At 34.8% G+C, this 27,621-nt stretch overlaps 8 protein-coding genes and 2 non-coding genes across 11 annotated transcripts; 7 read left to right on the forward strand and 3 right to left on the reverse strand.

Annotated features, from left to right (window-relative positions):
• Positions 1-1,762: 1,762 nt before the first annotated feature.
• LOC108845447 (uncharacterized) lies at positions 1,763-2,155 on the reverse strand. The gene has a single exon (XM_018618656.1). It carries the CDS (start codon positions 2,153-2,155, stop codon positions 1,763-1,765), a length of 393 nt encoding a protein of 130 aa, XP_018474158.1.
• A 2,954-nt stretch (positions 2,156-5,109) lies between these two features.
• On the reverse strand, positions 5,110-6,403 carry LOC108844711 (probable pterin-4-alpha-carbinolamine dehydratase, chloroplastic). The gene is made up of 3 exons (XM_018618003.2): positions 5,990-6,403; positions 5,489-5,684; positions 5,110-5,355 (listed from the first exon to the last, which is right to left on the reverse strand). The coding sequence occupies exons 1-3, from the start codon at positions 6,347-6,349 to the stop codon at positions 5,264-5,266; spliced, it is 648 nt and encodes a 215-aa protein (XP_018473505.2). The 5' UTR covers positions 6,350-6,403; the 3' UTR covers positions 5,110-5,263.
• Positions 6,404-6,639: 236 nt separating this feature from the next.
• Positions 6,640-8,487, forward strand: LOC108844184 (polyadenylate-binding protein 1). Its single transcript, XM_018617404.2, has 6 exons — positions 6,640-6,889; positions 6,979-7,081; positions 7,347-7,414; positions 7,627-7,818; positions 7,905-8,020; positions 8,150-8,487. The coding sequence occupies exons 1-6, from the start codon at positions 6,728-6,730 to the stop codon at positions 8,193-8,195; spliced, it is 687 nt and encodes a 228-aa protein (XP_018472906.2). The 5' UTR covers positions 6,640-6,727; the 3' UTR covers positions 8,196-8,487.
• A 405-nt stretch (positions 8,488-8,892) lies between these two features.
• Positions 8,893-10,961, forward strand: LOC108844735 (zinc finger transcription factor YY1). Its single transcript, XM_018618029.2, has 6 exons — positions 8,893-9,224; positions 9,325-9,383; positions 9,518-9,732; positions 9,826-9,915; positions 10,008-10,151; positions 10,248-10,961. The coding sequence occupies exons 1-6, from the start codon at positions 9,124-9,126 to the stop codon at positions 10,788-10,790; spliced, it is 1,152 nt and encodes a 383-aa protein (XP_018473531.2). The 5' UTR covers positions 8,893-9,123; the 3' UTR covers positions 10,791-10,961.
• A 306-nt stretch (positions 10,962-11,267) lies between these two features.
• Positions 11,268-13,600, forward strand: LOC108844041 (probable RNA methyltransferase At5g51130). The gene is made up of 8 exons (XM_018617235.2): positions 11,268-11,630; positions 11,707-11,821; positions 12,009-12,056; positions 12,199-12,424; positions 12,718-12,805; positions 12,891-12,956; positions 13,058-13,126; positions 13,291-13,600. The coding sequence occupies exons 1-8, from the start codon at positions 11,427-11,429 to the stop codon at positions 13,378-13,380; spliced, it is 906 nt and encodes a 301-aa protein (XP_018472737.2). The 5' UTR covers positions 11,268-11,426; the 3' UTR covers positions 13,381-13,600.
• Positions 13,601-13,612: 12 nt separating this feature from the next.
• On the reverse strand, positions 13,613-16,207 carry LOC108844040 (RNA pseudouridine synthase 7). The gene is made up of 12 exons (XM_018617234.2): positions 16,024-16,207; positions 15,904-15,947; positions 15,739-15,816; positions 15,555-15,655; positions 15,389-15,476; positions 15,026-15,104; positions 14,860-14,942; positions 14,678-14,743; positions 14,440-14,496; positions 14,211-14,339; positions 13,917-14,125; positions 13,613-13,834 (listed from the first exon to the last, which is right to left on the reverse strand). Exons 1-12 carry the CDS (start codon positions 16,169-16,171, stop codon positions 13,735-13,737), a joined length of 1,182 nt encoding a protein of 393 aa, XP_018472736.2. The 5' UTR covers positions 16,172-16,207; the 3' UTR covers positions 13,613-13,734.
• Positions 16,208-17,816: 1,609 nt separating this feature from the next.
• LOC108844031 (uncharacterized) lies at positions 17,817-20,605 on the forward strand. Its single transcript, XM_018617227.2, has 8 exons — positions 17,817-18,223; positions 18,405-18,544; positions 18,654-18,753; positions 18,844-18,942; positions 19,116-19,463; positions 19,550-19,642; positions 19,715-19,921; positions 20,019-20,605. Exons 1-8 carry the CDS (start codon positions 17,894-17,896, stop codon positions 20,277-20,279), a joined length of 1,578 nt encoding a protein of 525 aa, XP_018472729.1. The 5' UTR covers positions 17,817-17,893; the 3' UTR covers positions 20,280-20,605.
• LOC108844032 (ankyrin repeat-containing protein BDA1) lies at positions 20,543-22,261 on the forward strand. Of its 2 annotated transcripts, XM_057004953.1 has the most exons (3): positions 20,543-20,667; positions 20,801-21,236; positions 21,320-22,261. In XM_057004953.1, exons 1-3 carry the CDS (start codon positions 20,600-20,602, stop codon positions 22,094-22,096), a joined length of 1,281 nt encoding a protein of 426 aa, XP_056860933.1. In that variant the 5' UTR covers positions 20,543-20,599; the 3' UTR covers positions 22,097-22,261. The 2 variants fall into 2 exon arrangements, with proteins under 2 accessions (XP_056860933.1, XP_018472730.1); XM_018617228.2 differs by having other exon boundaries at positions 20,655-21,236.
• A 330-nt stretch (positions 22,262-22,591) lies between these two features.
• LOC130510287 (small nucleolar RNA Z107/R87) lies at positions 22,592-22,694 on the forward strand. Its single transcript, XR_008943965.1, has one exon. It is a non-coding gene; the product is annotated as a small nucleolar RNA Z107/R87 (small nucleolar RNA).
• Positions 22,695-22,796: 102 nt separating this feature from the next.
• On the forward strand, positions 22,797-22,894 carry LOC130510346 (small nucleolar RNA R30/Z108). The gene has a single exon (XR_008944018.1). It is a non-coding gene; the product is annotated as a small nucleolar RNA R30/Z108 (small nucleolar RNA).
• Positions 22,895-27,621: the final 4,727 nt, after the last annotated feature.

A 27,621-nucleotide genomic window follows, 5' to 3' on the forward strand; every position in this document is an offset into this window, starting at 1 on the left:
TGTTTGATGAAACTAAGTAATGCAATATGATGCAATTTATAAGGGAAACGGTGTAGGGCTTCTAATCAATAACAATTATTAGAAACATAACTGTCGAATATTGAGTTTTATGATAAATATTTCATTCCACTATTGTATTGGTCAATAATTTTTTTTTTTCATGCATGTAATTTGGTTTTATTGACCATATGAGAAAAAAATTTACATTGAAGAAGAAAAATAAAATTAATTTTTGAAAAATGTATTTATCTCATGTCAGTATAGTTATTTTATTATAAAATGTATTTGTCTCATGTCAGTATAGTTATTTTCTTATAAAAATAACATTATGATTCATGCTTTTGCGGGAATTTTATAAAAATATTTAATAATTATTTTAATATGTAATATATTTATTATAAACTCTTTAATTTTATTCTCCATAATATCTATAAGAGTTATGTGATCTCCAAAAGATATTGAAGTTAACTCTATGTTCCAAGTGTGTTGAATTTCTCAATAGTCATTGTATATAACTAAATTAATTTAGCAAGATATAATTTTTATCTATACTAAAACAGTCATATTCATTGAGTGTATGATAAGGATTATTTACCACTTTTGTATATAGTCTATAATATATATTTTTTTCTAATTTTGTAGGAATTCTTTTATCCCTTCTCTATATCTTGTATGAATAATTTTGTTTGATTGAATTGATTATCAAAATTGGCCATATGATAGAAAGAGCTAGATGAAATTTTAAAAGCAAAGAAACTTAGTAAGTTTATTTGCCTCATGTTAAATTTTTATTTTCTTAGGAAAAATAAGATTAGGATTCGTTCTTGCATGGTAATTAAAATATTAATCACTATTTAAATATTTAACTAGATATTTATTGTGACATAGATTAAAGTAGACAGTAATCTAAATGAATTACATTTTATAAGATACAGTTTAGACTTAAAATCACTAAAAACTGTAGTAAACCTTTTGAAAAAGATATAAAACATTATTATAAATGATTTTTTAAATTAATATCTTTTTTCATTTCATTTACGTCTAAAACTAAAATTAAAATTTGAAAGCCATATATTACAAAGAAAACAACCCATTTCTTACGAACGATTCATAGGAAACAGAGCGAAAGATTTTTTTGGTTTTATCTTGTCAGAAAAATGTTATATGTCAGAATTTATTTGGGTTATCAGATGAATTTCTAACGAACTCCGACAGACAAATTTCTGACGAATTTTCGAGCAAAACTGGAAAACATTGACGAATAGTTTCGTCGGAAATAGTATATCACTATTAAGAATCAAAGTAGCACATACACTTTGATGCATGTTTCCATCTTTAAAACTGGAAGTGGAAGCTTGCTTACAAAACACTTCTGAAAAAAATGTGTTGAAAATTTACAGTTTTGTTTTAAAAGCTTGATAGCTAAATAAAAAAATGTAGGTTTATATATATATATATTTCTTAATTTATACAAAAAATTAAATAATAAATCATAAAAAATAAAATAAATAGAATAATGAAATAGTGTTTTGTGGATGGATAATCGAAAGTCTACAATAAGTTTTTTTATCACTGATGTTATTCCAAAACATGAATTTTAAATAGAGGAATTATAAGGGTCATGAATATGTGACATATCTTATCTCCTTACATGTAAAATGCTTAAGGATTGTGAAATTCGTTCAATAAAATATAGGAAATGCAACAATATAGTTATTAGATTATTGTCTTTCCTTTTCGTAATTTATCTTTCACGTTAATCCTACAACATCGTTGGAGGACCTGCAGCACGCGAGCATTGTTCCTTTAGCATAGGAGGAAAAAACGGTTTGAATGGAAGATTTTGTGTGCAGTTGGCTTCAGCATCTAAAAAAGCTTTACAACAGGCAGGACCTATGCTTCCGAATTTACCGGTCATAATGGATTGTCTGATCTCTGCAAAACAGCCTGGCATATCCATCAGTGTTGACCAACATTGGCTTATACCAGGAATTCCTGGCATACCACCTGGACTTGGTTGAAATGGATGTGGAAAGGGAAACCCTGGCATACCACCAGGACTTGGTTGAAATGGAAACGGAAATGGAAACTGAGCATTAACAGAGGATGCAATGCATATCGTCACCAGGAGAAAGTGCACACTCTTAATCGACATAAATATATTTGGGATTATGCAACAGGACTAAGAAAAATCTATGACGTCTGAGATATGATATTGTGTAAGTTGATTCTTGTTTGATGAAACTAAGTAATGGAATGTGTTCCAATTTATAAGAAAAATGGTGAAGAGCTTCTAAACATAAAGCGTGCAAACTTATGAGTTTTATGATAAATATTTCTTACCACATTTGTGGATGGACAATAGTATATATTTTATTTCCTATTATTATATCAATATTATGTAGTCAATAGTATTAATTTTCTTTCCTATTATTATTGTATGCGGTCAATAGTATCTATTTTTTCCCTAATATTACAGGATGTCCAATTATTCTTTCGGTTTGTCATTGTGTAATTTGGTTTGACTGATCATATGAAAGAAAGAACTAGACGAAACAGCTTCATAACCAAACTTATTCTTTAGGTTTGTTGATTTAATCAGTCTGCTAATTTCGACCTCTCGGTTTTCTTCTTGCATCTTTCATTTTGGTTGTTTATTTGAGTTATTCATACCACCAACTGGTGAATTGTTGTTGTAACGCTCCGTCCGCTTACGGCTAATGGATCGCCCACACCTACTCTTTCAGCCCGTGGGGTCCATCCCATCTGACGGTCGGTCTATTAGTTTTTCCAAAGCTCGAAATCGATTTTGCAATCACCACCTGACTTTTCTCCGTGCTTTTGCCTCACTTGCACGATATCGCGAATCACTTCCCGATAGGTCATTCATCCTTTCACTACTCCAGCTCAAACACACTTAACTCTGGAGTTCTAAATGGATGTGTCACGGAAAAGAGTAAATCAATTTTGGTAGCATAGATAACCAAATCAATTCTCTTAAAATTTTCATATATCACAACTCGGGATGTTATGGTTGTATTTCATCTAGGAAACATTATGTTGTTGTCCTTTTAAACTTGAAATTTTCAGTGTTAAAAAAGAAAAAACCAAACTTATTCTTTCGGTTTGTCATTATGTAATTACGCATAGCATGTTTATACCAGACTCATTTCTACCAGTCTTGTGTTCAAATCTCTGAGATCTCTAGAAACAAAGAATTTATAAGAAGATTTTTTGTAGGGAAAATTGTTTTTTTAACCAAAAAAACAACAACTATGTCTTCTTAGTCTAATCTTGCTTACTTTATGTCCTATTAGGCTAATTTTTTTAAATGGCAATACTATCCTTAAATTTCAATTAAAAATTCAAAACTACAATTAAAAACTAATTTTGAATATTAAAATATATTTTTTACTAAAAAAATAAAAATTAAAAATCTCAATTAATTTTTTAGCCCAAAAAACTAATTTCCTTTTTTACAGATTTTTTTCTTTCTAAAGAATTTTTTTTACTAAAAGATTTTTTTTACTAAACATTTTCTTTTTTTTTTAAAACAAAATCAGCTTTTATCAATAAATAAGGATACAAAATATTCCCAAATATTATCTCCTTGTCCGTAGAACATATATTCTAAAATAGGTAGAATACAATAAACATGTTAGAAATCGATTTCTACTAATTTTAGATTTATAATAATATGTAGATTCTGATTTCTACAGGTTTTAGATTTATAGTAATGTGTAGATTTTGATTTCTAAAGATTTTAGAACTATAGGTTACGCATCAAATGTGTTTTCCAAATATTTTTAGATTACTATTATTTAAGTAGAACATGTATTCTAAACATAGTAAATTCAATGAAAAAAGTATATTCTACTTTTTTACTATGTAGAATGTCAATTCTACCTTTTTTAGAACAAAATATGAAATTATAATTTAAACATTTTTTTGAACTGAAAAATATATCAATAAATTGATATATGTATTTTATCAGTATTTACTATTTTTTTATTTTTTTGTTTGTTTGTAAATCTATTTATTTGATTTATTTTAGAGAATAGTAAAGGGTATTAGAGAAAAAATGGCACAAAAGAAAAATTAGACTAATATGACATAGTTCTTGTTTTTTGGGCCTAAAAACAATTTTTCCATTTTTTATTAGCTTAAATAAATTTTTCAAAACTAAAGTTTTCAATGTTTCTCTTATATCATTGATCTCTCTTAGATCTCTTGATCTCTCTCTTAAATTTCTTATGGAACACCTCTCTATATGAGATATGTAAACACAAATTAACCTAAATAGAAAACTTCCTTTTTCTATTTCTAGATTTTTTTTTGTATTTATTTTAACATAATTGAACACTTATCAATATGTTAAGTTTCACAGGCTTGGAATTATCCACCATGTGTTACTTCTGTTGCTCGAATAACGTGTCCTCTGTGTTGTGAACTTATTACTAAATTATCCAGTGAGAAGAGCCACAGAGGAATGTCATCACCAATTTTCTGTTTCTGATGATTACTCTACTTATATCTTATCTTCTAGTGATTTAAGACCACAATCATGTGTCTCCTCTGACGATGTGTATTCATCACCTTCGCTATTGTCATTTGTTCTAGAAAATCCATGTCTATATGATCTCTTGGCATCTGATTTCATGAAGCCTCCCCAATAAACCAAGCATCAAACCAGAAAGCCGTTGAAAACAGCCATTCTGAATTTAACTCAATGATAACTTTTAAATTTCACTCTATATACGTGAGTAACTTCCTCCACAGCCATGGCCCTTCTTGAGTTTCCCTCATTGTCCAAAAGGATCCTCCTCTGATTAACATTCTATGGATACATGCGACCCAATAAGATGGTGAGTGAGAGGTGATCCTCTCCATATTAGTATTAAGCAACTAGTTTTTTTTCTTCTTTTAATCTTTTAATCTTCTGACATTTGATACCATATATCTCACTCCAAAGTGATCCTCCAATGTTGTCTCCTCTATGAATCTTTTCCAGCCATCTGCTGAACAAATCTCCGAGCATGTCCCAACATAGAATCGATGAACAAATATCACTTATTAATGTATGTCTTATGAAATTACATGATCGTAGTGTTTTGTGCTAAAAATGCTTTCCAATATGATTATGAATAATACATAGTTTCTATATAACTTAACATAAAGACCAACGAATACATCACGTGTATTATATGTTATCATACAAAAATGTCACAAATATGAGATAAGTAAAAAAAAAAGAACAAGTTTGTTACGCCCAAGCTCTTTTCCTAGGGGAAAGATCAGAAGTCTTGATGTCATCTATCTTTGCCGCCATTATGAAATCGTTCATACTCAGCCCACCTGCATTGTTCATCAAATAAACCAACACCAAACCGTTTTAAGAAACCTTATACTTAAAAAGAAAAAAAGAAAAGAAAAAACGAACAATAATCGTGTTTTTGTTTTTTTCTTGGGGTGTTGAATGTTGACATACCAATGGAAGAGGTAGATAGTTCAGCTCTAACTTGGGTAGGACTTTCCAAATGGAGAGAAGGGTAATGGCCAGAAGCTTCAGCAACCTTATGGATCCTGTTAATGAGTTCAACGCCGCACCCAAAATCCCTCACCTTCCACATGCACCTTATTTTCAGACCACCCGCTTCATCCTCCATTATACTCCACCCCAAGACCTGAAACATTTTACATAATAGCCATATAAGATACTTAAGACCTAACCATGTAATTTAGCTATATACGATAGAATATACTTTCTTTTAAAGTTCCATGATCATGACAATGATTGATAGGCCTTCGTGTAGACTATATATTATAGATAACTAAGCTTTTAATGAGAGGCAAAGGTTTCATGTTTAGTCATTAATCAATTGAATATTCACAACATATTTGACCAACCGATGAACTTATAAAAAAAAATCAAAACTACACCAAAGAGAATTACAGTAGTTATGATGTTATATGTATGAGAAAAATAAACCTTATGGAGGAGCTTTGTTGCATCATCGGGGGATAACGGAGCCTGCGAAGGCGAAACAGGGGAGCATTCGAGCTGGGAGAGGGAGAGAACAGAGGCATTAGGAATCAGAATCTTGTGCTCAGTGCTTTGGGGTCCCAACACTTTATCACCGAACTGGCTAGCTATCTCCTCCGGGTAAGGGTCTCGAGCCCCCCAGTCCCCGAGAAAATCCTGCGCCAGATTGTTCCGGGCTACCGTTAACCCACCCAGTTTACGCTGGGTCGGTGAGAAACCGAAGTACTGAACCGTGGTGCAAGGAGGAAGTTGACGGAGGAATGAGACGGAGACATAACACGGTGGAGATGATGACGTGGTAGCCATCGTGAGACTGTTTTGCTCCCTACTGTTTGCAGAAGGATAAGAGTTTCAGAATCGATATTCAGACCACAAAGTCGTTGAGTTTAAAAGGGGTGAGGTACCACGTAATCACAAAATGGGACCCACTTTAACTGGAGTAAAACTGATCTGATACGTCACGTTTATGAAGGCCCAACCGATGGAAGGCCCATTTTAATAAAGCCCAACCCGATTCAATCTTGGGTTTAAAATTTGATAATTATAATTCCAAAGCTACCCTTTCGGGAAATCTGTTATAACGAACAACCCTTCTTCCCCTCTCTTTCTCGATTACAAGCCCTAAGATTTCTCGATTAACGACAGTCGCCGAGTGAGAGAAGAGGAAGATAGAGAGAGAGAGAGATGACGCTTAACGATGAGCAAGAGCACGAGGTGTACGGTGGAGAGATCCCTGAGGAGGAAGGAGAGATGGAGACGGACGAGTACGAGGAACACGTCGGTGAAGAAGAAGGCGCCGCCGCCGCCGGAGGAGACGAGGAGCTTGAGCCAGGCTCTAGCTCTAAGGTACTGTTTGATTTCTTCCGATCCCAAGCTTTTCAATCGAGCGTTCCGATTGTGTATTTAGTTAGTTTCTGCTTGTTATGGTTGGATAGGATCTGGAGGATATGAAGAAGCGAATCAAGGAGATCGAGGAAGAAGCTGGAGCTTTGCGTGAAATGCAAGCCAAAGCCGAGAAAGAAATGGGCGCTGATCAAGGTTCTCTATTCTTGTGCTCGTGCTTTGAATCTTTGGATTAGGTTTAGAGCATGTCGTGTTGATTATGAGAGTTACTTTAGTTAGTTTTAGGTATTGGAATCTTTCAGCTAGTTAGCGAATCTCTCAAGAAGTATACTTGGAGTTTGTGTATGGGAAAGAAACCATTAGTGATCTTATGCAAAACTGTTCTTGACTTGAAGGCAAGAATACACTTAGGCTAATTTGGTGAATGTCATATCTTTTGTTTTGTTGCATATCAATGAAGATCCATCAGGTGCTATTAGTTCGGCTGAGAAGGAGGAAGTTGATTCCCGTTCAATCTATGTTGGCAATGTGAGGTTTCCACTATTTAATTTTTATAGGTTTCTCATTGTAATCTTTTCAAAAGAAAGTTTGTTTATTACTGTAATTGCTAAAACTACTTACCTTCAGAACCTTATTATCTCCCATCTATCTTGTCTTTTGTCAATATTTGTGAAAGCATTAGTTCTCAAATGATTAATTACTTTTTCCTATGTAACTATTTGGTTATGTTATATTGTTAGGTGGACTATGCATGTACCCCAGAGGAAGTCCAGCAACATTTCCAGTCCTGCGGAACAGTCAATAGGGTTACGATTCTGACAGACAAGTTTGGCCAACCCAAAGGTTTTGCCTACGTCGAATTCGTGGAAGAAGATGCCGTTCAGAATTCTCTTATCTTGAACGAGTCAGAGCTGCATGGTCGTCAGATAAAGGTGCAAACTCGTTCAGTGACATATAGTTAATTGTCTTATGGCTTGAAGATATGCCATTCTCTTACATTGGTTAATGCAATTTTCAGGTATCAGCAAAGAGAACTAACGTCCCTGGAATGAGACAGTTCCGAGGAAGGCGTCCCTTTAGACCAATGAGAGGATTCATGCCTGGAATTCCATTTTATGCTCCTTATGGTTATGGGTACGTTCTAGAGACTTGTGTGCCTCCTCTCTCTCTCTCTTTTAAACAAAAACAAGCAACGATTCAGTGTCTATATATTCGAGTGGATCATTCATATGTGGTGGGATGGGTGTTTATGGTTTGTTGCAGGAGAGTTCCCAGGTTCAGACGGCCAATGCGCTACAGACCGTACTGATTAAAAAGCAAAATTGGGTGGTAAAAGTAGCAGCTGCCTTTTTACTTTCAGTAAGGGTATTATCATCAATCCGTGTTTCATTAGGCCGCACACGTTGCTTCGATTAAACAGAGGTGAGTTGAAGAATCTTATGGCAGAAGAGAGAGAGAGAGAGGCAAAGAATGGAAAAATATGTTTTAGATTTTATGTACAATGTTTGATGAGAGAAGAGAAACAATTTGAATTCGTTTTTGTTTTTATCTTTTGCAAACTCATAAAGCTTTCTATTGAGAATGACACACCTTCCACATTACTTTTTGGTTTGTGTTTCTGGTAAAAAAGTGTGTTTTGGGTGAAATGGCGAAATATGCCGTGTTGTGAAAAGATAATGCAGTAATGTTACCCAACAGTCTGATGAGTTTGACCTTCGTGGTGGGTGTATGGTTTAGAGTGTGTAACATATTTCATATCCAGAGCCAGCCGACTCACTCGAAGAGACTCGTACAAGTGGTTCCCTCATAGGTCGGATAGAGAGATGTCATTCAGAACGCTTTTTTAAACATGATTTTAAGTGATATAGATAAATGGAGAATCGTAGAAAAAAAGTTCAATATTAATAGATTTGATGAAACAAGCCAAAAAAGAAAGTTAAATTTACAATTTTTAAACATTAAACCTCTTCAAGTTTACAGAAATGAGTTGAGAGAAGAAGAAAAAAAAAAGAAGATTGGTTTCGCCATTTACAGAGTTTGAGAAAGAATCGAACCGGGAGGGACTTCATAATCAACAAAGCTATATATTGCTTAAAGGTCTCTCTATATATATATATATATATCTTTCCCCTTCCCCAGAGGCAGAGAGAGACTTTAAACCCTAATCATCTGGACTAATCATCTCCACCGAGTTTGTTCACAACCAATTCGAAATTCGTCGTTTTCCAGAGGAATCAATGGAGCAGCATCTGCAGTATCCGTATCAGAATCCATTCGAAAGACGTCCAATCCTTAAATCATCAAAGGCTCCTCCTGCTGTTAGGTGGATCAAGGACTGGTAAGTCCCGATTCTTTCCTTCCTTCCTTGTGATTCATGCCCAAAGATGCGAAAGATTAAGGCTTTACATCATTAAAATGATGAATCATTGGTTCTTCAGGGTACCACAAGATATTGTTGCTACTGGTGCCAAGTGTTATCTTCGCAAATGGGTCACAGGTTAGAAGAATACAGATTAGCTGCTCCCTATCTATTCTTCACATCCGTCTTGTTTCAGCTTACTTTCACTCTGTGCTTAGTTTTTTGTGATTATAATTGTCTAGTCTCTCTCATTTGCTTTGTTTGTGGTACAGAGGAAACGTTGAAGACACTGAAAGAAAAAGAGATAGAGCCTACTACCACTACTGCGGATGGTTCAGATCCTGACTCCGAACCCACTTCTGAGATCTTGTTTCTCTGCAGCTACGATGGATGTGGCAAGATTTTCTTCGATGTTAATGCCTTGAGAAAGCATTCCCACGTCCATGGTGAAAGACAGTACGTTTGTGATTACCCTGGTTGTGATAAGGTATTAGTAACAATATTCATTCACTTTCTTGACTTTTCAATGAATGAGACCCACCCACCAAAACCTTCTTTTTATGGTGTTGTTCTGTTACAGAAATTTTTGGATAGTTCAAAGTTGAAGAGACATTGGCTCATTCACACCGGGGCTAGGGACTTTGTCTGCACTTATGAAGGCTGTGGAAAGGTTGTCGCTTCCTCTACCTCTCAGTTTTGTTGTGGATATTAAGCATTTCAATCCATGCTCCCTAACTTTCTGTAGATGATTTTGGATGGCAGGCATTCTCCTTGGATTTTAACCTCAGATCTCACATGAAGACTCATTCACAAGCAAACTATCACATCTGTCCTTACTCTGGCTGTGGCAAGAGATATGCTCATGAGTACAAGCTTAAGAACCATCTTTCTGCCTACCATGAAAAGGTTTTTTTTCATTACTTCAAATGCTTTAGATTCTTTCATCTCTGACCATCTTAGTACTGATCTCTCTCAGTTTTTCACATCCGTTTTTTATTACAGAATGCTGCTGGAGAGACGCCTACATACACACCACCTGCAGAGAAAGTGTCTAGGACTCCCAAAACACCAGCTGCGACGGTTTACGCCTCAGCGTCTTTGGAACGTCCATACACGTGCCCTTATGAAGGGTGTGACAAGGCTTACATACATGAGTACAAGCTCAAACTCCACTTGAAGAGAGAGCATTTACCAGAAGAGAACAGCAAGACACCTAATCTAGAAGAAGGGAGTGATCAAGATGTTTACAGGAAACACGCTGCTGGTAACGGGAAAAGCCAGAGACATAAACAACAGAGCAGAGCTAAGCCGAAGATGAAGACGACACCACCACCAGCGAAAGCTGTAAAGAAAGGCTCGACCTCTTCACCGGGCAAAGCAAGGATGGCTAAGAAACCGTGGCGAGCAAGTGAAACGTTTGAAGGAGAAGAAGAAGATAGCGAGGAGACGGAGGAAGATAGAGAGAATGTGGCTGATGGGTGGAGGTTTGGGGGAAACAATGTGGAGGAGGAAGATGACGATGAGGAGACTGAAGATGAAGACTAATAAGGCTCTGCTTCGTCTAGAACTTTAGTAGCTGTGGTGGCTCTTTTTTTTGGTTTCTTTCTTTGACGTCTTCTTAGTTTCAAAGCTCTGTACATTTGTTCTCATAAACATTTTAAGAATAGGTACTAGAATTTTTATTTCAATACAAATCATTCAAAATGTCAGATATTACAAATTCCCCTTATTTATGTTTATTTTTAGTACCTAGTATTATGTAATATTAATTTTCATAAAACTAAAATGTTATATAATTGACTTATTTTCTTGCCAAAAAATCATAAATTTACACAAATCAGCTATAAACATCAGATTTTATAAATTCCCCTTAATTATTTTTGTTTTTAGTACCACCTAGTATTAATTTTCCAAAACTAAAAATGTTATTATTGACATATTTTCTAGCCAAAAAATTTTTACACAAATCAGCTAAAAGCATATATTAATACCAAAAAGAGACAAAAATATTTAATTAGGAGATTCGCTAATAAATTTTGCAAAGACGCTTCTTCTTCCTGACTCCTCGCTCTGCGCCGCTTACTCGGTGACAAACCTCTCCAGCTAGCTAGCGTCCTCGAATAGAGACCGATCGTCACACATAAACCCTAAAAACATCGTCGGCTTTGTTCAGGCTTCTCAATGGGTCAAGACAACAACGATACCAAGACGAAGAGGAAGAGGAAGAGAAGCAAAGAGAAGAAGAGTGCTGAGAAAGCAGTAACCAATGAAGAGCAGAAGCAACAACAACAAGGGAACTGTAGTAGCAATCCAAGCAACAAGAAGAAGAAGAAGAGCCAAGAGTCTTGTCCTTTCGGAAACTACAAAAACTACTATGGCTACAGAGTGAGAGTCTCTCTTTACTCCTTTTAGTGTTTTGTTTTTGTCTCCTGATTTTTTTTTTTGTAATGGGGTGATATAGATTAGCAATGACATGGATGAGGATCCTAGGCTTAAAGTGTTGAAGAAAGAATGGTTTCAAGGCAAGGACTGTCTCGACATCGGATGCAATAGCGGCGTCATGACTATCCATATTGGTAAATAGAAAAAAGCTTTCTCCTTTATAATGATTTTTGTGAAAAAGATTACTTCTTTTTGATTACTGTTTGGTTTCTACTCGTCCACTTCATTAGCTTTGTGAAGAATGATATGTTAAAGTCTGAAACTTTCTATGTTAACATCTTATAAAGAATTGTTTTTGTTCTGATGTTTTGTTTTCCTCAGCTAAGAAGTTTGGTTGCCGGAGCATTCTTGGAGTTGATATTGATTCAAGTAAGAACTACTGATTGAATCTATACTTTTAAACAGCATCAGTATATACTTTATCCTGAGGCTACCATTGTTTTGTTCTTAATTAAGCAAAATTATCAGCTCCTGTGCATTGAACTAGATTTTTTTTTTCTTTGATTTGAAGGTCTCATTGAGGTTGCTCGCTGGCGTCTTAGGAATTTTGTTAGGACGCAGAGTCAAGGTGAAAAGAAGACTGGTGCAGCAGATGGTTCGGAGGAGCAATCTCTTTCTCTCTCTAATGGCAGCAGCGCAGCAGAAACTAAAGAACTGTTTCAGGTTGTCTCGTTTCAGAAAGAGAATTTTGTTCATTCCCGTAACCTTGACGAGAATCGCTACGACACAATTCTATGGTAAAAAATCTCCTTCTCATTTTGCTCCTTTGCGTCTCACTTGTAAGTTTGGTTGGTCTCAAACAAAAAGAACAGTCACCAACTCATACGTCAGATGTGCTTATGAAAATTTTCAACGGTAGTTAAGAAAAGCCTTGGTTTCTGGTGGTTAAAAAATCTTATGTAGCTATAAGCCTTTCCTGTAAAAGAGGAGGTCTTACTTTTTGTTGAAATTAAAACTTCTTCGCTTGTCTTTAGCTGAAATTGAAAATTACAGTTCATTGATGACAAGTTTCTTTTTTCTTTTTGTGCAGTTTGAGTGTGACAAAATGGGTTCATTTGAACTGGGGTGATGATGGTTTAATCACCTTGTTTTCTAAAATTTGGCGGCTTCTTAATCCGGTAAACTACTATACTATACTGGAGTATGCACATTTGTTTTTCTCATACTTGAATAACTGACGGTTGCTGGCTTTGTTTTTTTCAGGGTGGTATTTTTGTAATGGAACCTCAGCCTTGGAAATCTTACGAAAAAAATCGTCGCGTCTCTGAGGTGTGTGTCTGTTTCTATTGTTTTATCTCTAATGTTTCAGAGTTCACAAGCCAGCTAGTTACATAGTTTGAATATGTGTTGTTTATCTTGTGTGACTGCAGACAACTGCAATGAACTACCGAAACATTGTTTTACGTCCAGAGCATTTCCAGAATATTCTTCTTGATAAGGTAACTCCATTTACTTCCTTAGTGTTATTCATCGACATCCCTACCTACTTGATTCATAAAATTTGTCATGGCTTCTTGTTTTGTCATTTGATCTTGTTTTTTGGCAATTTTGAGGTCAGTTCCTTATGTTCTGTTGCGTTTTGCTCTTTTCTTTTTGGCGACAGATTGGGTTTAGGACAGTGGAAGATCTCACATCAAGCTTGTCCGGCGCAAGCAAAGGATTTGATAGACAGGTCCTTGCCTTCCAGAAATGAACATAACAAGCAGAGGCCATATTGAAGAAGTTGTTTTTTGTTTAAAAGCCTTAAGAAAATCAAATTAATTTGCGGTTACATGTCTGAACACAAGATGTGAAGATTAACTAATATGTAATGTTTTTTTTGCTACTGCTTAGGTTCTTTAATCCAACTCCAAAATGGTTCTCCTTTTTGTACATGGTTTCAGCTGACGATGACAAAAAGTTCATTTTATAGAGTTTTGAGAATCTTTTTGAGTTCAAACTTGATCAGATCATAACTGCAAAACTCCTTTACAATCCAGTTGCTACAAATGTTGGTAATAAGAATTACAGTTTATATTGTCTAAAGCAATGGCAAGTAAAATGTGGGTTAAAGAGATGCCCAAGATGGATAAGGACAATCGTATTCCCATCCTGTTCCAGAGTATCGAACGCAATGCAACCAAAGAGCCTCATCATGCTCCTCGTACCTGCATGGTTCAGAAAACATGAGACACCATTTGAGCCTCAACACAAGAAAAGAACACAATGGTGGTTTATCTTTTTTTTTACCCTTGTGGGATCAACTTTGGGCAGTTTGTGCACATTGGATCGATGCTGAAATCATCACTAGAATACACGTAGTCGTCTGGGGACACCATCTTTCTCTCACCCGCATCAATCCTTTTAGCAATCTTGGTCACCAGATTATCCACTTGTTGATTGAGATAAAGCGGGTCATTCCCTATGGGATGCCCTGTATATTGTAGATGCACTCGTATCTACAATCATCAAAGACAGAAACCTCATTACAAAATGCCAAACACTCTGTATCTTCTCTCCTCATGGCTGATAAGTGTAGCTTACTTGATGAGTTCGTCCTGTCACTGGTTCACACAAGACGAGGCTATGAGTCCCATTTGTGTCGATTCTGGTGAACTTGGTACACGCAGGCTTCCCCTTCACCTTCTTATCATCACCACTTGAATTGGCGTCCTGCATAACGCATATAGACATTTTTGATATTTTACTCTATATAAGTGTAAATGAAATACATTTATGTTTTGTATTTAGAAGCATAATAAAGTGGCTTTACCTCTGCTGTACTTCTTCCTTCACTACCATTATAGTTTATGTTGGCGTCGACTACTTTCTGAAACATCAAAGTCATTCAGCTACTTCAAATAAACTTTCAAACATGAACTTCCCCCAGGTGAGCATGAGATTTGGATACTGTGACTCTCCTCAAAATCATTCTAATGTTAACTAATCTAAGAGGTTGGTAACTAGAAACAATCCACAAATCATTAATAGAGTTTAAGAGAGCTTCAAACCTCATCTTCTGGGAACACGCCAATAACCTTTGCAATATAACGTTTCTTCACCATTCCACCCTCGATCTGAAACAATCAAGACAAGTACTAAGTTATGACATTCTGATTTACCAGAGCCAATAGCATCATATGAGTTATGGTGTAGCTAAGAAAACTGAGACCAACTTTTATGAGTAGAGTACCTGTTGCCTGAAAAAATCAGCTTTGGCAGCAGTTCTAGCTATGATGAGCAATCCAGAAACCAAACGGTCTAATCGGTGAATAGCTGTGAGAGAGAAAAATGATGCAAGGATAGCTCTGAATTGTATCATTTTGGAAAAACGGTAAACTAAGACTAGGTTTGGATACGAAAAAGAGGGCCGAGGTCATGCTCAGCATCAAGGATTCCAACAACCGTGTTCTTACGATATTGACCACATGGATGCACCTACACAAGAAGAAAAAAAAAGAGCGCTGTTACCAAAATATCAATCTTCCACCAGAAAGGCATATGATGAAACAGTTAACATGTATACACGGTTATAATGTTTGATACATATTAACGTTTCAGATAGTACAAAAGGGAAGTGGACAAAACTAATTTTTGGCTTAAGAGTCTAATTCAATAACTCTGGTTTCTGAACAAAACATGTTTCACATTCTCCAGCAAAAGGAGCTTATCCTCCAGAGACCAATAGAAGTGAAAATATATATAAAAAGTAGAATACTCACGGGAATAGAAGCGGGTTTGCAGACAGTAACAACATCAGGTTCATTCACAAGGATCTCTACATCATCAGTCATCACCGGTGGTTCATGCCTGAAACCCTTCCAAACATTCTATACTTAGATATACACAAGCAGTTACAAAAAGATTAGCTTAGATTTGAAAAACAACCTGTGGACGAAATGAGTGATCTTTTGAGAAGATTTAACAATGTAAGAAACAGGTACAGTTTCTCCATCAACTTTGATTCTTCCACTTTTGACTGCCCCAACCTGTAAAAAAAAAAAAAAAAATCTCAAAAAAACACAAACTTTTTTGGAGATTTAAAAGGGATTGGACAAGAAGAAACAGTTACATAGTAGTCACGTTGTCTGCCTTTGAATTCATCAGCGAACAAGTCCACGATTGTTTTCCCAGTCCAGCGTTTGTTCACCTAAACAAGAAAATGGCGTAGCAATTTTCAATCTCACAGTGAGGACGACAGACATTAGGGGGAAAGAAGAAGAGAGACGAGTCTTACATGAGAGATGAACTCGAAGTAGTACGGCCTCACATGGCGTCTCCCTTCACAAACGAAACCCAAAGCAATTAGAAAAAAGGGAACCTAGAAAATTAGGTTTGAAGGAAGGAAGGGAATCACCTCCATGGAAGATGTAGTCTTGCTTCTGTGAGAGTTTAGGAGATGATGTCTGTAACACTATGTCACTAGTATTCATGCTAGTGGCGATGATAGAAGAAGAAGAGGCGGGTTTCTCTACGGCGTCGTCGTCTTCCAGCTTTCGTTTCATTTGCTTTTTTTTTTCTTCAGATTTTTCTTTCTTTTAAATAAAAAAAGAAAGTGAAGGGTGGTGTCGTTGTCAATGTAAAAAAGACGGTCGTATTTGTTTGGGTTTAACCGAACCGACCCCTTTTTAAAGCAATACACCAAACCCAAAACTGGTTCTCATGTTTCATATTTAGGTTTTATTTTCCAACGTTGAGTATATAACCCAAACTACCCCATTTTAGCCTTGTGTTCGAATTCGGAGTAAGAAGTTACTTCACTGTTTTTTTTAATTTTTAACTTTACTTATATTAGATCTAAAAATTAAAGGTAACTATATAACAATTAACATCACTTATCAAATAATCAACAAAATTAGATCTAAAAATTAAAGGTAACTATATAACAATTAACATCACTTATCAAATAATCAACAAAAATATTATGGATAGTAACCTATGGTAATTAACTGTAGACATTATAGAAAGACTAATTATGTTTGTTCAATTACTTTAATATTTATAAACTATATAAATATTGAACGAAAATTTAATATTTATAAACTATATAAATAATTTTCTATTTTACATAATAATTTATAAAAATAAAAATCATTCTTTATATTAACAGAGAAGTCATTTAAGTGATTTTTTATATAAGTATATAATAACTATTAATGTCTTATAATATCTATACATGCTTTATAAGCTATTTGTAAAATATGAAATTATTTATCATGGTTCAAAAAATCATTTTATCAGAATATTAACTCATTTACAAAAGAAAACAAGAAAATATATATGTTTATGAGAAACTGAAAAAAACAACCAATTGTGTAGAATATAGTACTGGAATATTTGTTTTTAAAACTATTTGCAATTAAATGTTATTTTAAATATTTTAATAACTATTCTAAATTTACTAAATTCATATAATATTTATAACCAAAAATTCGCGACCAACTACCTAATGAGAATTAACTTGAACAAAAAATAGTTAAGTATAACATGGTTGAAAGACCATACACAAACTAGAAGTATTTATCTGAACAATTAAACATTGAGTGCTATCAAAACTCTAGACTTCACATTTCACACAAATGTTTCACAGCAATCTTAGATGGTCATCCAAGAGGCCAAGAACACGATTCGAACCGGCTTGATCTGATCTCTGGTGCACCACATGATCCCTCCCCCTAGGGCACTACTCTTTTGTCTTAGTTAGCAAATTCATTTTGAAATTCTGCTTTTAACCTCTAATCAATAGTGAAATTAATTAGGTAGTCTGTTAGTAAGGTGTGTACACTAATCCCCCATTTTCCTGATTATGTTGAACTTAGCTTGTGTATTAATTAGATTGAGTAACATAATTGAATACCGTGGATTAAGAATTTAAGAGGCTTGTCGTGTATATTGATAGTCGAAGACCAAATATTTGTAAGTGTTGTTTAAAACGTTTCAAACTCTACAACCAATTTGTTTGTTACAAAACACTGTGAAACCAAACCGAGTAGAAAATCACACAGAAAAAGTAATTTGCGTCGGATAATGCAAAATAATAATGTGACATTTTTTGGAATTTTCTCAAATAAAGAAATAAATAATGACGTGTCAAGGCATGTATCCCCATCCTCACTACTCCCAATATATTATTGTTTCTTCTTCATCTCCTCTCTCTCTCTCTCTCTCTCTCTCAATTGCATCATCAATTCATCATCCATTCTCATTCATTCTTCAGCTTCAAAGAGATGCCTTCGTCCTTCTCCAAGCCGACCCCTCCCTCTTCTCCCAACAGCTCTCCCCTGCTATCCCGGAACCCCTCCGAGGCCGACCTCCGTCTCCGCGAGGCGGAGGAGCGGCTGCGCGAGGCCATGGCGGAGCTTCAGCGCAGACAGCGCTCCGCGGCGCGTGGCTACCGCTGCGATCACGACGCCGACGTCTCCTGCGTCGCCAATGCGGTCGGCAATCTCTGCCAGAGCTTCCTCCTCTCCTACGGCGTCAGGGTCGGGATCGGGATCCTCCTCCGCGCTTTCAAGCTCGCCAGAGGCCATTCTTATTCCTCTCTCCTCGATCTCAAGGTCAGCATTTGAACGGAAAGGAAAGGGATATATAGACAATTGGTTTTGATTAAAGATAAATTGATCCAACATTGTTTTGAAATTAGGGTTATATTGGTATTTTACTTGTATAGGATGTGCCAAGAACTCGTTTGTTTAGTAGAGTCTTTGGTTATATGTGATCTTATTCACTCATTTGCAGCAACTCGTCTCGGAGACGGATTTGATTGTTAGGGAAGAAGCGTGTCGTATTGGTCTCCTTTTTGGTGGCTTTACCGGTTCTTATCACTTACTTAGATGCTGTTTGAGGAAGTGGAGAAAGAAGGAGACGCCTTTGAATTCGTAAGTTTATTATATGTTTGGCTTTTTTCTTTTTTTTTTAATTTGCTTCTGCTGTTTTGCTTGAGCATAGTGTGTTCCTTGTTATGAATTTTGATTAAGGTTGGAACAGAGTCTTGGCAGGTTCAATTGCGGGTTTGTCTGTCCTGGCTTTAGATGACTCCAACCAGCGCCGCACGCTTGCTCTATACCTCTTGGCTAGATTAGGACAGGTACATCTCTAATGGTGTCATTGCCTGAGTAATATATCACTACACAGATGTGTTTGTGGTGAGTCTGATGATCTTTCGTATTGTGAACAGGCGGCTTACAATTCTGCAAAGTCTAAGAACAAGTTCCATCTTTGGGGATCCCATTGGAGACATGGAGATTCTTTGCTTTTTTCTCTTGCTTGTTCCCAGGTAATTGAGTTTCTTCCTTCTTCTTTTTTTCTTCTCCTAGTAGTCTAAATAGTTTAATAAATCTAGTGGAGAAGTTCATACAAGTGGATAGATGTTGTAATGATCAATGTGACTTGTTTTAGTGTGGAAAAGAAATGCTCTGTTTATCGTATTCTGATTGATGCGTGGTGCAGGTTATGTATGCCTTTATAATGCGACCTGAAACCTTGCCAAAATCATATAGAGAATTTATTCAGAAGACAGGACCAGTTGCAAGGCCTGTCTACCAGGCTGTAAGAGAATGCTGCAGAGGTGGTCCGATCGATGTAGCTTCCTTATCAGCCTATATTTCTAGTAAAAACGAAGCCAGTGACGTGAAGGTGGAAGAGTTTGCTTCCATCATCCCTTGTTCAGCTATTCATCCAAACACTAACTCGTGTCTGGCCCAAAATGCTAACGCAATGTCAGCTACATTCAAGAAAACTTTCCCATTGTACTTCTCCCTGACTTTCGTCCCATATGTTGTTCTGAACCTACAAAGGGTATAGCTTTTCAGAATCCTATTGGTTTATGCTTTGGTCAGACATAATAAGATGTATCTTCTGATGATGCTATGGTACACTTTCAGTTCATGGCTTCTCCTTACCGGACATCTTGGCATTCAATCCGAGATTCAGTTAGATCAACTTCCTTCTTGTCTGCTTTTGTCGGGATTTTTCAGGTAGCTTGGTTTTGACTCTTTTTTCACACATCCTAAAGCGTTCCTAAATACTTATGTCACATTTGCAAATAGGCTTTCATATGTGCCCACAGAAAAGTTGCATCCAAGGACCACAAGATCGTTTATTGGTTTGCGGGTGGCGTAGCAGCCCTCTCCGTTATGCTGGAGAAAAAACCGAGACGCTCTGAGCTTGCTCTCTATGTTCTTCCTCGAGCAGGAGATTCTCTGTGGGAGATACTTGTCAACCGCCACGTTCTTCCCGATATTAAAAATGCCGAGGTACAATTCAAGGGACCAGGATCTTTGTTTCAAACGTTCTTCCCCTTTAACAACAGTAGAACTGATCTTTTTTATTTATACAATCAATTGAAAACAGGTGGCTCTATTCTGTGCATGTATGGGAGGAATAATGTATTACCTAGAACATGAACCAGATACGTTGGCTCCGTTTCTGAGAGGGCTCATCCGACGGTTTCTTGCTAGTCAAATAAGCAATCCTAGCAGCAAAACCCGTCAAACCTCTTCCATGTATCTTCAGAGTGCGTTGGAGAAGCCGGAACCGTCTCCAGAGAGCGTAGAAGGTGAAAATCTGAAAGCTGAAGAGAAGTATAACCTGGAGGCTATTCCCGGTCTTTAAAGATGCTCTGACAGTTCCAAGAGCTTTTACTAGCATCATGATTTTGATATAAAGGTTACTGTTACATTTCCCTGGAAGAAAAAGGGTTCATTCCACAGGCTTGAATTATAGGTTTAGGAGTCTTGTTTAAGTCTCTTTGTTTCTCTTCCCCCATAATAACAGGAACTCTCCTCTTAATTGCAAAATTGACCCAATGGAACATAGAGTCTGGACTCAAGGCAGAAAGTCTGGACTTAGATAACTAGAATTCAAATGGTGTGTAATGCTAAAAAGTCAAACTGACACTTGTAACCATTTCTTTCATTTAAGGAACTTTTAATATGCTACGAAGTCAAATGTCAAAGGGAGTTTTCTGTAATAGAATAATAAATCGTGATGGACCATCATGGTAATATTCAAACCAATATCATCTGTTCTCTCTCTCTCTGTCTCCTTTGCATCATAACCAAAATGGATGCTTTTGAGACGCATCAACCGATAGAGATCCTGACTGATCCTCTGTATAACCCCTTTAATTCCAGGAGTGAAGAGCATGTCGTGGCCGGGAAGTTTCCACGGCAGAGGTCATCAGTCTATGATTTGGACAAAGAAGGTTTTACCCCTCTGCATGCGGCTGCAGGAGCAGGGCAAGTAGAGACCGTGAGGGCAATTTTGGGAATCGACAAGAAGTTTTGCCGGCTTAAAGGTAGAGATGGGAAGACTCCACTTCATGTGGCAGCGATGAGAGGCAAAACCGATGTGATCAGAGAGATTGTGTCAACCTGTGTTGACTGCGTAGAAGATGAGACGGTTCAAGGTCAAACTGCTTTGCATCTTGCTGTTATGCACCAAGAGACTGGAGCGGTGATAGCTATTGTTGAGTTGATCACGGAGACGAATCGAATTGAAGTGTTGTACAAGAAAGATGAACAGGGTAACACTGCTCTTCATCTAGCTACCTGGAGAAAAAATCGCCAGGTAAGAACCAATTTTGTTTTGTCTTTTAAGAGTAAAACCAAAACCTGTTTGGTTTTTTTTTAAATTTTTTTTATACCTTACAGGTGATTGAAGTGTTGGTTGAGGCAATACCAGAAGAGTCAAGGACATTTGAGGTGAATGCTATGAACAAGATGTGTCTCTCCTCACTGGACTTGCTGGTTATGTTTCCGAGCGAAGCTGGTGATAGAGAAATCTACGAGAAGCTTACCGAAGCTGGAGCTCAAAGAGGTGGTACAACCAATGTCCAAAGAACCACTTCTTCAACTTCCACATGCCAAGAGAGAGCACAAAGCCATAAAGATCTTGTAAAGTACTTCACTTTCAAAAAGCACAGAGACTCGCCATCAGAGGCACGCAGCGCTTTACTGGTGGTGGCTTCGCTAGTCGCCACAGCCACCTTCCAAGCCAGCCTGACTCCACCAGGTGGGACCTGGCAAGATAGCTACACACCTGAAGTTTCCAAGAACACGACGACGAATACGCCGGCCCAACAAGCTCATATAGCAGGGCAGTCTATCATGGGGACCTTTAACGGAATCGCTTTCACTCTGTTTGTCTTCTTCAACACGATTGGGTTTTCGGTTTCGCTCTCTATGCTCAATATTCTCACCCTCGGGTTCCCGTTGCGGTTCCAGCTTCAGATCTGTATGATGGCTATGTACTTCTCCCACAACACGGCCATGACCAGCGTCGCGCCTGATCATGTGAAGCTTTACTGCGTTCTCATCACGTCCATCCTTGCTGCTGCCACGCCAAGTCTGATGAGGTTGCTTGAGAAGCCTATGGGCATCCTCTGTCAATTATGGGACTCCATGTTACAGAAAATCTCTTGTCAGTAGATAAATATTTGATGTAGAGAGGTTTTGTAAACATAAAAGACGGTTCGTTATCTTATCTTCTCTTATTCACATGGAGTGTTGTAGTTGCATTGTCCTAGAACTAAAAACCAGCATTATTGTAGATCATGTTGGTAAGTAATGAAAAGAAGAGACCAAATATCTCAGTCACAAGCTAAATTAAACCAAAATCCATGCCAAGAGAACCAAAATAAAATCGTACCGAGATTAAACCAAAACATCCGCGAGAATTAAACGGGCCGGAATTGGGCCTCTAAGGAAGACCTAGCTAAACCCTAGCTACTACTCATCACACTATATAAATAAACAGCAATCGCCGTATGTTTGAATCATCAATTCCAATTCATAATCATTGTATCTTGTTTACGATTCCGTTGAATAAGTTCTTTTTTCTGTTCTGTTTTAGTTGCTGGTTTCTTCGTTCTCTTGTCGATAATCTTTATTCATTAAAATAGATTGAGAAAAAAAAAGAGAAAAAAAGGCAGTGACGACTCGGAAATATTCAAGCTCAACAGACCGTAATGAGGCGTTTCTTTCGAGATTCGTTTCTGTGTCGATAATCCCGCTGAACTGAGCCTTCTCTTTTATAGTATTTCGATACGTTTTTTGTTTTGTTTCTGTTTTATTCATTTTAATCGCTTTGATTTTGAAAATATTGATTTATTGTTTGAAATTGGGGATTGGAGATGACGATGAGGATATAACGCTCCCTCTTCTGAGTTCAGCTGAAGTAACTTGCAGGCAGAATCGAACCTAATATTACTAGCCACCACTGAGTCATCTCCTCCAAAATAATTATTGTTTTTTTGCAGCGCTGATTGATTTGGACTTGAATTTTTAATATCTTATAATTAAGCAATTAGATCTAATACATCACTCGATCATACGATGATTATATTCTAGTCCCAACAAAACCAACACTGTTTTTTCATACTCATATCAGATTTCTTTTTTTCGATTTGAAAAGAGCTTTCTATGCATTAAATTAAACGAAGAAGAAATGATAGGCCTTTAGGCAGTGTTTTGGTTTTAAAGAAACAAGAGAAAAGCTTGTTATACGTCGTCGTGATTTTACACATGTATCAGATTTTAATTTGTATGCTTTTCTCTGAGAGCATCTCCAAAAGTAGCTCTATTTTAAAACCACCAAAATCAAAACTTTAAATTTAAAATTTTTTTTATATTAAATATTTTTATATTTATTACATTTAACTAAAATTTATAAATAGAATATTTATATAATTAAAAGGATACAGTAAAATACATAACTAAATATTACATTACAAATATAATATTACATTATTCTATAATACTTTTATAAGAGTTCCAATATAATTAATTAGTGCAATTTTAAGTTTCTCTTTTAACATTATTGTTATCTAAATGTTTTTTTGAAAAGAAAACTTATTTTAAGAATTTAATTTAATTTTATTTCTAAAAATTGATTTTATAAAACAAATTTGAAATATTTATGAATTATAAAATTTTGAAGAGTTAAGAAGTTTTGAATTTTTTTTGTAGATCAAAAAATTTATACGTAAAGTTATAAAATATCTTTTAGAAATATTCTAAGTATTTCCATCATGTTGTACTGCTAATAAAAATCCGTATACATAAGTCGAGATCCCTAATAATGAGATGATTGATTTGAACTGATGAAATTTATATTCCAAAATCTATATATATAAAGTAGATTTTTTATGACATTTGGAATTGATGTTTGTTGACATGTATCCTTTTATATTCATTTTCTGCATTTTTAATTTTTTTTTCAGATTTTTGCAATTTGGCATAACACTTTATAATTGTCCATTTTTCCACAGATTAACTCCTAAATTTTTAATTGTGATTTTAATCTCTAATGCACGCAAATGATTTCTATATGCAATTAATCATATCTAATTTTTTCACATTAACTATCAACTTATGAATTTTGATAATCTATTTTACTGGTTGATAAAATTCAAGATAAATAAAGAAATAAATAAATTAATATACATATATTTTAAATATTTTAATATTCACAACTAAAAATAGCATAAAAGTTTGCTATTTTATTATTTTTTACTATTAAATTTATTTTACTATTAAAATAATGTAATTAAGAAAGAAAACTAAATCACAACATAAGTTTAAACCTAAAACACAATTATAACAAAAAAGACAAAATAAGGAGATGAAAGGTGATAAGAACAAAGACTAATTTTCCCCACTTTATTCTATAGTGTATTAGGCAAAATAAATATATATCAGAAAAGAGTTAAAAATAAAATGTGAGATAAATAAATATTCCGAATACAAAAAAGCACGATCAAAAACTAAAGAAAAGAACTAAGAAAGCGGATCAAAGGAAAGATAATTACTGGAAGGTCAATATCATCAGTAAACATAAAGACACATGTGTAAAGCATCAAAAGCACAACCAGTATTTAAAATGCAAAACCAGAACCTTAAATCTGTATACATTTGATAAAATAGGATCTTGATTCTTTAAAAAAAATTATTGAAAAATAAAAGGACCCTGTGCTAAAGCTCCTTCGGCACATGTGTAGAGCCGGCACTGGAAACAGAGACACGCCCCTAGTGGCCCCTAGTGTTTTATAAAACACGCTTCGCAATACAATATTTAAATATACAAAACTTCAGCAATTTGTTTTGCTGTTTTTTTCTGACTCGTAATTTGACAAATTATTGGTGAAACTGATATATATATAAATCTGAGAAAATCGAATATATGAACAATGAATGTTAAAAAACATTTGTTAACAATCATAGTTCAAACAACTTCCCTTTTACCGTATTTGTTAATATGAATTATCTCCTGGAGTTTGAAGAATTTTAGTCCACGTCACAGGATAAGATGTCATCAGCTTTGCGTGGTGAAAAGGATTTAATTCAGGACACGCTATTCAAAATTATGGACTACACTGAGAAATAGTTTAAAAACTTAAGTTTTTTTTTCTTTTTGACAAAACTAGAATTCAATTTTCTGTTCCTATCTTAGAAAAAACAAGCTTAAGTTTTTGAGAAAGTTGGAATTCAAATTTCTGTTCATTTTTTAGAAAAAAAAAGTAGAGGACACACTTGAGGTTTTGAATAACACAACGTATTTTTCCGCCAAAAAATGCAAACGCATTATCTTACCAAAACCATAAAAACGTGTTTTCACGTCTAAATTGAAAAAGTCATTTTTTCGTCAAAACCACTAAACACACTTTTTGCGAAAACCGCAAAATATATCTTTCCATCGAAATCACAAAAATCATGTTTTCTGTCTAAATCACAAAATATGTTTTCCTGTCAAAATCATAAAATGCGTTTTTCCGCCAACATCACAAAACGTGTTTTCCATCTAAACCGCAATTTACATTTTTCTGTCAAAATTGCAAAAACGTATTTTTCCGCCAAAACCGCAAAACATGTTTGCCTAACCGTAAAATACATTTTCCGCCAAACCGTGAAACACGTTTTCCGGCCTAAGTCGCAAAATTATTCTTTTTCGCCAAACCCACAAACATGTTTTCCCGTCAAAACTTCAAAAACGTATTTTCCTACCAAAAATGAAAAAAATGCAAAAATTTATTTTCCGCCAAAACTGCAAAAACACATTTTCTCGTCAAAATCAGGAAATCAAATTTCTCGCCAAAATTGTTTGTTTGGCGGCTAAACTATGATTATGAAATGTGGAGTTATGTAAAGGAGCCACACTTGCTTATTTTGTTGGACAACTAAAGTTTGAATTTCCTGTATGCATGTTTTGGGGTACATGTCCGATTAAAGTCATTGAAAGGATTTGAAAATGGTCTATCTCACCATTCATATTTCATAATATGTGTCCCCCTTCCAAGCGGCGTATAAACAAAATGCTGAATAGAAAGCCATGAGGTTTGATTTCGTAGCGTTTCTTGTTTTTCCTAATCGGAAAGAAAACGAAACACTCTCTATCCTTTCCAAAATTAGTAATTTCATATTTTCTCGTCTTTCTCTATTGATGAAATATGATGGTAATTGTTGACAATCTAATTTATAGAGAAAAAGTCAAAAACAAATTACTACGGCCAACTTACTTAAACGTACAGTAGTACTTGATATCTTCAAATGAATAGAATAAAAATTGTCTCTATTGATGAAATCAGATGGTAATTGTTGACAATCTAATTTATTAAAACGTAAATAACCCTTAATTTATCTTAATATTTACCAATTTATGCCACTGCATTTAAAACAAATTAGTTCTATTTAAAATACTTTACAAATAAAATTAGAAGATATGACACTATCATTTAATTATCTTATTACCTTAATTATATTTTCAAGATCTTCTTAGAATCTTGATTTTTAATATGTTAACAGTAATTGAAAAAGTTACCTAAAAATATGTAACAACTTCCAAAAAAAAGACCACGTGAAATTCGCCTAAAGAAATAAACAATCAATAATCATTTAACATTCAATCAATCAACCATATTAAATCATAAAATAGTTATTTCAAACAATACATGAACAAAATATATTTTCAAAACAATCTAAAATAATATTTTTCACTTTTGAGAGTTTTTTAATTTTTAATTTAAATACAAATTATATTTGAAAAAAATAAATAAAAACTGAAACTGAAATAATTTGTTAAGAAGAGAAAAATTCTAAAATTAACCATAACTATATCTTCTGTAGATTTTTTGTTCCATTGATTTGAAAAAAATATTTTATTGATAAAAGACATATTAAACTAATGTTTCGCCTACTTACTTTTGAAAATATGAAATGCATTCATTTAAACTACAAAAATATTAAATAAAATATTAAAATATATAATATATGCAAAAATATAATATAATTATAAAGACATATTAATATAAGTACATAATATCATTATCTATACCAAAATGAAACTATAAAATATGTGACTTTTTTTACTTTCCACATAGATTTTTGAATACAAAGTAAAATATAAAAATAAAAATAAATTAAAATATCTTTTGCATTCAGAACGGGTTTAAATTAGTAAAGCTATATAAAATATCTCAAAATTTACATATATATAAGAATACACTATTAATTAAAATAAACTAGAATTTTGTTAAAAATATTTCCGCGCTTTATAACCGCGAGTTATAATCTAGTTATGATTCTTTAAAAATGACATTTTCTTTTATTTATGTGTGGAATCCATTGTGTAATTTATTGATGTTTGCATCATTAATTACTTTTTCATATCTGATTTAACGCTCCTTTTGGTTTTCCTGATCATATCCATGAATCTGATCCGAGACGCATATTACTGTCAATTCTTGACTCGGTAAGTCTTGAAAGTTTCAGACCGTGAGAATCCACTTTGAAAGTTATATGTTTGACTTTCGTGAACTGTGAAGACTCAGCATACTCTGTTAAGTTTGTTTGTCTCAATCGTTTTTGTTATAACGAATGCAAGAAGATATTACAAAAATAAACAGATAAGCAAATGACATATATTTTACTAACTGAAGTTTAGTTATCAAGTTATATTA

The sequence above is a fragment of the Raphanus sativus genome, chromosome 3 (assembly GCF_000801105.2).
Source record: "Raphanus sativus cultivar WK10039 chromosome 3, ASM80110v3, whole genome shotgun sequence".
Lineage (NCBI taxonomy): Eukaryota > Viridiplantae > Streptophyta > Magnoliopsida > Brassicales > Brassicaceae > Raphanus > Raphanus sativus.